At 40.6% G+C, this 9,265-nt stretch overlaps 1 protein-coding gene across 1 annotated transcript; it reads left to right on the top strand.

Annotated features, from left to right (window-relative positions):
- Positions 1–320: 320 nt before the first annotated feature.
- Positions 321–7,469, top strand: LOC125444132 (vomeronasal type-2 receptor 26-like). Its single transcript, XM_048516569.1, has 5 exons — positions 321–605; positions 2,000–2,815; positions 3,601–3,813; positions 5,738–5,864; positions 6,568–7,469. The coding sequence occupies exons 1-5, from the start codon at positions 321–323 to the stop codon at positions 7,467–7,469; spliced, it is 2,343 nt and encodes a 780-aa protein (XP_048372526.1).
- Positions 7,470–9,265: the final 1,796 nt, after the last annotated feature.

The raw sequence follows: 9,265 nt of genomic DNA, 5'->3' as shown, positions 1-9,265 counted from the left end.
ATTTTCAGTTCCCTCCTTGTATTCTGATTTTACTGTAATTAAATCACTGTCTGGTTTTAGATATGTATTGTATTGTATTTATGTATAAATGTTGGAAGTCTCCCAGAGCCCATAAGGGGAAGAGCTACATATAAAACTAACAAATGAAAATAAACAAATGAACAAAAATATCCTCCTCATATTCACTCTTCACATCTTCACATTCCCTTCTCATTCTAGCAGACAGACTCAGCAGACCTTACACATTACTGATAATGTGTTAGATTTTGTTTTTGACAACCATTTCTAAATCTCATTGTCCATATCTCTGCAGTATAAAAATGAGAAAATATCAGGCTGTCCTGTCCCTGCTTTTTGCCATCAACGAGATCAACAAGAATCCCAAACTCTTGCCCAATGTCAGCCTTGGATTTCACATCTATGACAATTTCTTTCATTCAAAAACTACACATGAAGTCATCCTGGATCTACTTTTTACACAGCAAAGGCATGCACCTAACTATAAGTGTGATAGGGAAAATGGTGCACTTTCTGTTATTGGGGAGTTCCCCACTGGAAGCATGATTGAGATAGCCAGCATTTTCAACACCTACAAGATTCCTCAGGTAAGTACATGTATATTTGGTTATGGATGGAATACTTATTTTCTGAACTATTGTGGGGTTTTTAATAGAGCTTCTTAGTTAAAACATTCATTCATTAATATTCTACCAGTGTGTTGTGCTGGTTAAGAGCAGGTGAATTCTAATCTGGAGAAATGAGTTTGATTCCCCACTCCTGAGTGGCAGAGGCTTCTCTGATAAACCAGATGTGTTCCCACTCTCCTACACTCCTGCTGAGGGACCGTGGGCTACCCACAGTCCTTTGGAACTCTTATCTACTTCACAAGGTCTCTGCTGTGGGGAGAGGAAGGGAAAGGAGCATGTAAACCACCTTGAGTCTCCTTAAAAGAGAGAAAGGTGGGGTATAAATCCAAAACTACTGCTACTACTACTACTACTACTACTACTACTACTACTACCACTTCTACTTCCTTTTCTTCTTCTTCTTCTTCCAGTAGTTGTAATTAATGTTACATTTCTCAAAAAAGGTAGATGAATAAAAACTATTACAGCAGCGTAAAGATAATTTGGGCTAGAGAAGCAAGCATTTTTTTAATTTGTTGCTGACTATTTCTCCCTGTGTCTAAATATGTAGAGGTTGAAATTATTGAGAAAATCTAGAGATGTTACTCTAGGATGCCTCTTAGTGACTTGGTAAAAATATGCTGTTTATCTTCAAACTTAGGAAATTAAAAACTCTGCAATAGAAAAGGAAGAGCAAGGTTGTGTGTACCTTGACACCGGCCTATATTAGCTGCCATACAATCTGAGATTACTTATAACAAGGAGACCTTCAAGGACTTGTGGCCATATCTCATTTCCTCCCTGTTATTATTTTCACTTTCCCACCTCTGAAAGCTTCCATATCTTCCTTCCTTTTCTGCTCTCTTATCTCTTTCCCACTCACCAATCAAGCTTCTTTTATTCCACCCACAGTCTTCAGCTAAATTTATTATTTATTTACATCATTTATACCCCTCCTTTCTCCACAAAAAAACATGTCCAAAGCAGACTACATAGCTTTCTGCTCCTTCATTGTATGCTCACAACAACCTGGTGAGGTAATTTAGGAAGTGTAAAAGACCCAGGATCACCCAGTGGACTTCTGTGGTGATTCAAACCTTGGACTCCCGAATCATAAGTGTGAAACCCCAAGCCACCATGGCTTTCTTGTGGTGGCTGCTATTGAACAAAAGTGAGCAGGCAGGGCTGGGTTAGTCATGTAGTAGCAATTCAACCAGTGGTTGTTGCTGACCTTGGTCCTTATGCATTTTACATACAAGCTTGACTCAGTATAGGCATCTTGGAGGATGGACAGAAAAAAAGATTTCAAAATAAATCAGTTAGAACATTCTTGATACTTTCCCAACTCTAACCAGTTTTGGTTTTCCTGTTAGTTTACTTATGGTACACATAAGAGTTCATTCTGTGGGAAAACTGGATCTCTGTCTTTGCACTGCATCTCACCAAAAGAATCCACTCATCACATGGGCATTGTCCAGCTGCTTCTGCATTTCCAGTGGAGATGGGTTGGTCTCATTATTTCAGACGATGATGAAGGAGAAAGCTTTTTCCAGAACTTCACACCTGTCCTTGCCCAGAATAACATTTGTGTTGCTTTTCTGCATAAGCACATATTAAAGATCGACCTTCTTGAGAAACACCGACTTGCATTCCTTTTAACTAAAGTCAATGTGATCATTCTCCAGGAAACCTCTCACTTAATCTGTGTCTTAACAATCCAGCTAGTTGTTTTTGAATCCATCACCAAGATCTATATAGGAAAGGTTTGGATTTTGCCACCTCAATGGTATTTCAGCACCTCAAGGCCTGGGGTACTTATTGGTGCACAATATTTTCAGGGTGCTTTGTCCTTCAGTACCAGCACTAAAAGTGTGCCAGGATTTTTGGACTTTCTTCAGAACTTCAAACTAGATGAATCAATGAAGCAGTTTCTCTGTTTGTTCTGGCAAGATGCCTTCAACTGTCATCTGTCCAGTGAAAGTCATGGACAATTTGAAAAATGTACAGGAAATGAAAAGTTGGAGAGTCTTTCTATAAGGAGGTTTGAGATGGATATGAATGGTCAGAGCTATGCAATCTACAATGCTGTCTATGCTGTGGCTCATGCTTTACATTTCATGTACTTATCCAAACAAGGAATCATGTCACATAGAGGCAAGTTCCAGGATTTGAATGTTCAGCCATGGCAGGTATAGTCAATATGGATTTTTATAAGCATGGATTTGTGTTGAAGCTGGAAAATTAAAATGACCATTAGGAAACTTTCTTTAAGTGAAAAGCTGAATTGAATAATGAACAGTGGTGCAGAAGTGTTGAGCAAAAAATGGGAGGTGCAAGAGAAACAAAAGTGCGAACTTCAAAATAGAGCAGAAAAATTAAAACATTGCCTGATTTCTGTGCAGTGAGCAGAACATGTTTTAAAAACAGTTTCAGGGAAAAAAGATGCTAGTTTACTGTTTTCAAAACAAAACCCTTTGAGGAAAAATAAAACACCAAAAATGTTAAGGAAAAAGCTGTGCAGAAGTCCTACAGGAAACATTTTAATTATCTTCCTCAGAATGTTTTATTTGTGTTGTGCAGAAAGAGCCAGTGACTGGTTCTGAATGGGGAATCACACCTGGTCTCTCAGATCCAAGTCCAATGCTCTGACCGCTACATCACACCAGCACTCCGATCATACAGGCCCCTTCCGCACATGCAGAATAATGCACTTCCAATCCACTTTCAATGCACTTTGCAGCCGGGTTTTACTGTGCGGAAGAGCAAAACCCACTTGCAAACAGTTGTGGAAGTGGAGTGAAAGTGGATTATTCCGCATGTGCGGAAGGGGCCACAGACTCTCATTCACGTTGGATGAGGGGAAAAAACTAGTGTATTTTATTTCTTTGAATTTCTCATCTAATGACAAAATGAATGGAACATTGTATGTATGGATTCCATCATCAATATTCACAGGTCTTCTCTCCTAATCTAGCTTCACTCTTCCCTGGAAAATATCTATTTTAACAATGGAGCTTTGCATGAAATCCTGTTCGAAAGTGGAGAATTATCTATTGGGTATGATATCATCAACTGGGTCACTTTTCCTAATCAATCATTCCTTGAAGTCAAGGTTGGAAAAATTTTACCAAGTCATGAGTTCTTCATCAGGGAGGACACCATTGTGTGGAGTAACAGATTGCAACAGGTAAGAAAAAAGCCCAGGTGGGTGAATAGCTATAGATCACATGCCAGACTTTCCCCTAGGTAGGTTATATACTATGGCTTGTTTTGCAAAGCAATTGTTATTTTTTCCTTCTGGCAAACACAACATATTTGAAACCAATGAATATGGTGTTAATAAACATATTGGGTTAGATGCAGCTAGCTCTTTTATTTAATCTAGCCCAGTTTTCCCCTGCTCCACATGGTTTTTCTGCATGCTGCTCCAATGACTCCTAGGCCCCTTCCGCACACACAAAATAATGCGTTTTCAAACCACTTTCACAACTGTTGGAAAGTGGATTTTGCTATTCCGCACAGCTTCAAAGAGCACTGAAAGCAGTTTGAAAGTACATTATTCTGCATGTGCGGAATAAGCCCTAGAGAGTCTTTTAGGTGAACCAAATGGATACGCATCATTCTTTTTCATCTGCAGAAGAACTGACTGGATTAAGTCCATTGCACACTTTTAGAGAGAGATGATGTGTCTACCATTTTTTTTTCTTGAATGCACAAGGGAAAGTTTTGTGGCTGTAGTTTTATAAGTGTTCAGTCATACCATGAAAGACTGTTACAGTAAAGGAATGATTTAAAAAATCCTGTTTTAATAAATTTCATTAATGGATTTAAATTGCCCCCCCTCCCCACACACACACAGACTGTTCTTCAATCTAAATATATGACGTTTCCAATAAGCAGTATTATAGAGAAAGTAGTATAGAAGATTTATCTCCTTAATTATTCCCCTCTCCTTTGTGTCTGCTAAATATGCAGATACCAAAAGAATTTCTTTTTACAGTTCCTCTACTGCCCAAAACTGTGGCTCCAAGATAGTAAATGAAGCAAGGACCAGTATAGTGTTGGAAGATAATTAAGTAGGGGAAATATAGCTAAAAAAACTGAGGCCGTTTCCGCACGGCCAATTAACGACGGCCTGGGGGAAAAGGCCGCCTAAATAGCGCCCGCTGCTGCAACGCGAGCAGCGGCGGACACCTCTTCCCTCGCTAAAGGGTTGTTGTTGGGAGGATCGCCTTCCCTCTTGGCGTGCTAACCGCCACGCCGAAGACGCTTTCCTCCCTCTAATACGGTGTCCTCCTCACGCCTGCGGGAAGTGCAGCCCGCCCACACTGTCCTCCTACCTCCAGGGTCGGAGGGCAGCGTGGGCGGGGCTGCGACGCCCCGCAGGCGACGAGGAGGACACCGTAAGTGGGGCGGGGGAGGGCGCAGAGGCGGCTCCGTGCGGAGCCGCCTGCCTTCTGCCGGCCTCCCTGTTGCCTGCTCGCACGCTTGCCGGCGTGGGGGCGCGAGGGGGCCATGCAGAAACGGCCTGAGTTAATTCTGGCTGTGTGAGACATGGAAATTTAGAACTGTAAAGGCACTTTGAAGGCCACTCATCCCATCTCTTTTCCCAGTCCTGGAATGGCACTATATTATCAACTGAAAGACCTGGTCTAAATAAATATGATTCAAACATTTTCTTTCATCTGGGCACAGGTAACATTTATGCTAAGTTCTGAACAATAAAAAAAGTTTCAACTTTGGAATGAGGCAGGTGCAGCCAGAATATCAGCAGAGGCTTTGTACCTCATGTCTGTCAAGTCTTAATAAAAATAAAAGGTCAGGCCAATATCCTTTGCAAACTCTGAAATGACGTAAACGCAAAGATTTCATGGGCAGCCTCTGTTTGAGAGTGAATGAAGCAGGACGTACACGGCAACCAAGACTAAGGACCCTTCCTCACATGCAAAATAATGCGATTTCAAACCACTTTCACAACTGTTTGCAAGTGGATTTTGCCACTCCGCACAGCTTCAAAGAGCACTGAAAGCAGTTTGAAAGTGCATTATTCTGCATGTGCGGAATGAACCTAAAACACTGGCACAATAATGGTTCCAATTGTTTCTGCATAGATGCCGCCACAATCCAAATGTGTTGAGAGCTGCCAGTTTGGGCACAGCCAGATAATTCAGGAAGGGAAATCACCTTGTTGCTATGATTGTGCACCATGCCCTGAAAACATGATTTCTAATAGCACTGGTAAGTGATGGTACATGGATTCTGAAGGGGAGTATACTTTCACATGCAGTCATTGGGGTATTTTATAATAATCTCTCTTTTTTTGAGTCAGTGAAGTATAGTGGCTGAAATCTGCTCATACAAGCAGGGAGACCCAGGGTCAAACCCCCAGTATGCCACAGAGTTTACTGGGTGATCCTACATAAAATACTCTCTGTAGGCTTATTCTATCTCATAGGGTTGTCATGAATTTAAGATGGTGAAGAAGAAAGCAATGTATCCTTGCAGGATTAAAAAAAAGTCCCAAAGAATTACATACACAAACTTCAGAATTGTGTAGTGGTTAAGAGCAGATGGGTTTTAATCTGGAAAACCTGGGTTTGATTCCCCACTCCTCCACCTGAGTGGCAGAGGGTCCTTCTTCAGAACTCTCTCAGCCCCACCTACCTCACCAGGTGTCTGTTGTGGGGAGAGGAATGGAAAGGAGCTTGTAAGCCGTCTTGAATCTCCTTACAGGACAGAAAGGTGGGATTTAAGTCCAAACTCCTCCTCCTCTTCCTCTTTATAGTAATGTCTATGCATGCCAAGTTATAAAAATGCAAATTACCCTTATCAGCTACAAGTGTCCAGAAGATCAGTTCAGCCACCATTTGTTATATTTGTTTAACAAAAACAAAGAGCACCACTAGGAAGTAAAAGATTTGTTTGCCTTTGTCTGCTCCAGATGCAGTTTACTGTGTCAAGTGCCCCGAGGATCAGTATCCAAACAAAAACCGAGACCAATGCAGTCAAAAGGTCATCACTTTCCTATCCTACCAAGAGCCTTTGGGAACAGTTTTACTTTCTGTTGCTTTTTCCTTTTCTGCGATCACATGTTTGGTGGTGCAGATCATCCTGAAGAACTGGAATACACCCATCATCACAGTGAACAACCGGCACTTGACCTGCGTTCTTCTCATCTGCATTCTGCTTTGCTATCTTTCTTGCCTGTTCTTCATTGGCAAACCAATCAAGGAGACCTGCCTCATACGACAAATGACTTTTGGCATATCTTTTTCTGTATCTGTTTCTTGTGTGTTGGCAAAAACAATTATAGTGGTCCTGGCTTTCGAGGCCACAAATCCAGGCAATAGGTTGAGAAAATTCCTAGGGAAAAGTGTGGCTAACTTCATTGTTCTTTCCTGCTCCCTCATTCAGGTGGCCATTTGTATTGCGTGGGCATCCACCACTCCTCCTTTCCTACATGCTGACATGCACTCACAGGCTGAGCAGATCATACTTGAATGTAATGATGGTTCAGTCACCATGTTCTTCAGTGTCTTGGGCTACATGGGTTTTCTGGCCATCATCAGCTTTATTGTAGCTTTCTTAGCCAGAAAATTGCCAGACACTTTCAATGAAGCCAAGTTCATCACCTTCAGCATGCTGGTGTTTTGCAGCATTTGGATCTCTTTCCTTCCAGCTTACCTGAGCACTAAAGGAAAGCATATTGTGGCTGTAGAGATTTTTGCCATCTTGGCTTCTAACAGTGGGCTATTGACTTGCATCTTTTTCCCCAAATGTTACATAATTATTCTAAGACCTGATCTCAATTCCAGGAAGTTGATAATAGAGAGGAGGAGTTAATAAAACAGATTTGAAATGTCTGCATTTTTGTTTATCCTTCAGCAACTTTCTGGGGAAAGTATACATCAACAAGTAATATACAATTTTATTTTTGGATGAGTTAAACCTGCCACAGAAAACAAAAGCTTCTAGTTAGGGGTCTCAGGCTATCACCTAATACCCTGACAGAATTTGGGGGTTAGAGACAGACAGACTGGTATCATGTTGGTGTGTGACATCACTTCTGCCAGAAACTGGAAGTTTTTGTAATAACAGTTGGGTGTTGCTATAGAATTTTCTTCAAAAAACCTCTATAGAAAACCAAATAGTAGAGCATTATTCCCACTATCATGATATTGTTGGAGTGAATAAATCAGCATGCTTAGACACTGGTGGGTGCTACATCCTGCCAAGTGTGTAGAAGTGTTTTCTTCTTTGAATGGGATGTCACTCTGTAATGCAAGGCTGCACCTTCTACCATGAAAGTTTCACTTGGTTTGTAACAGAAGCAGTCAAAGCGAAAGAACCTCTCATATAATTTTTTTTGTTCATTAAGAGGCAAATAAACCTGAATAACATTTCCAACAACATGCACAAAACTTTCAAAAGAAATGTTGGGTTACTGCCAAAGCTATAAATATAAAAAATAAAAATAAAACAATAACATTAAAAGAAATCCATAATTACATAACCACAAGTCACATACAGCAAGAACATCAAGAAAAAAATCATTCTAAGGTGCTAAAGCAGGTTGGCACCCAATAAATTCCATAGAATTGAGAAGAAAAGGGTCATTACAATAATGAAATACAGTTATAGAACAAACTTACATCAGGTGATCACTACAAGCCAATAAAATCATTTAGCCAATTGAGCACAGTCTAGAGACATTATCACTTAACAATTTTCAGGTGGTAAAAGCTTCTAAGAACAATGGACTTGGATGATAAAAAGGGTTTTTTACAGCTGCAAAGTCTAAAGAGAACAGAATCAGAAAACAAATTTTTATCTTAAAGAGGAAAAGGTCTCTCAAACATGGCTGTAATTAAGCTAAAAAAGACAATTTCTCCACACACTCCCTTTGTCTTAATCTGGGAGCTGCCCTTTGAACCCTCCTGTCTCTCTGTGTCCATTGTTGTTCCCACTCTCCACATGACTTTTTATGGAATCATAAAAGTCTCTCCTGTAAAAACAATGCCTCATACTTCCATATACATGATGTCAAACAAGCTGGCCATTTGAGATAGGGGAAGTGCCATGACTTCTCTTGCTTCCTTTGGACTGCAACCTGAATGGGAACTGAATCTACATGAATAAAGTTTTACTTTTTTACAATATACTTCTTGGGAGATTTGTTTACTGCACTCAGTATCACTCTTCTATAAGTGGGGAAACTCAGCTGTACTAACTCAGCTGTATTTCAATATTTTTTGGGTTCAGGTTTACAAGATCTGGATTTTTTTAAAAAAAAACCCACAAAAAACAAGCTGGAACACCATGCCAATTTTTTCAGCTTTCAAATTTTTTTTTGGGGGGGGAGATCTCAGTGCAGGGATTGGGTGACCTGATCCCTGCCTTTAGCTCTGCTGGCCGGCCCCCCTGCAGAGACAGTGGGAAGAGATAGCAGAAAACCATAAAAGTGTAACACTTTTTGACATGTTTTAGGCTTTGGATATTTGGTCGTGCTTGGATAGCTTTTTTTTTGCAACCTCCACCCCCCCCCTCCAAATTGTATTTTGATATGGAGGTTGGCTCAGCTTTATCTGATTGCACAACCCTAGTAGTAGATTAAGAGTGTCATTCTATAATCTGGAGAA

Source organism: Sphaerodactylus townsendi, linkage group LG15 (genome assembly GCF_021028975.2).
Source record: "Sphaerodactylus townsendi isolate TG3544 linkage group LG15, MPM_Stown_v2.3, whole genome shotgun sequence".
NCBI lineage: Eukaryota > Metazoa > Chordata > Lepidosauria > Squamata > Sphaerodactylidae > Sphaerodactylus > Sphaerodactylus townsendi.
Note: the sequence above shows the minus strand (reverse complement) of the source record. Positions and strands in the feature narration are given on the sequence as shown.

Coding starts and splice junctions, on each gene's coding strand:
- LOC125444132 (XM_048516569.1), top strand. CDS start 321: ATGAGAAAATATCAGGCTGTCCTGTCCCTGCTTTTTGCCATCAACGAG. Junction 3,814..5,737: donor GGAGTAACAGATTGCAACAG/GTAAGAAAAAAG, acceptor GTTTCTGCATAG/ATGCCGCCACAATCCAAATG. Junction 5,865..6,567: donor CATGATTTCTAATAGCACTG/GTAAGTGATGGT, acceptor TGTCTGCTCCAG/ATGCAGTTTACTGTGTCAAG.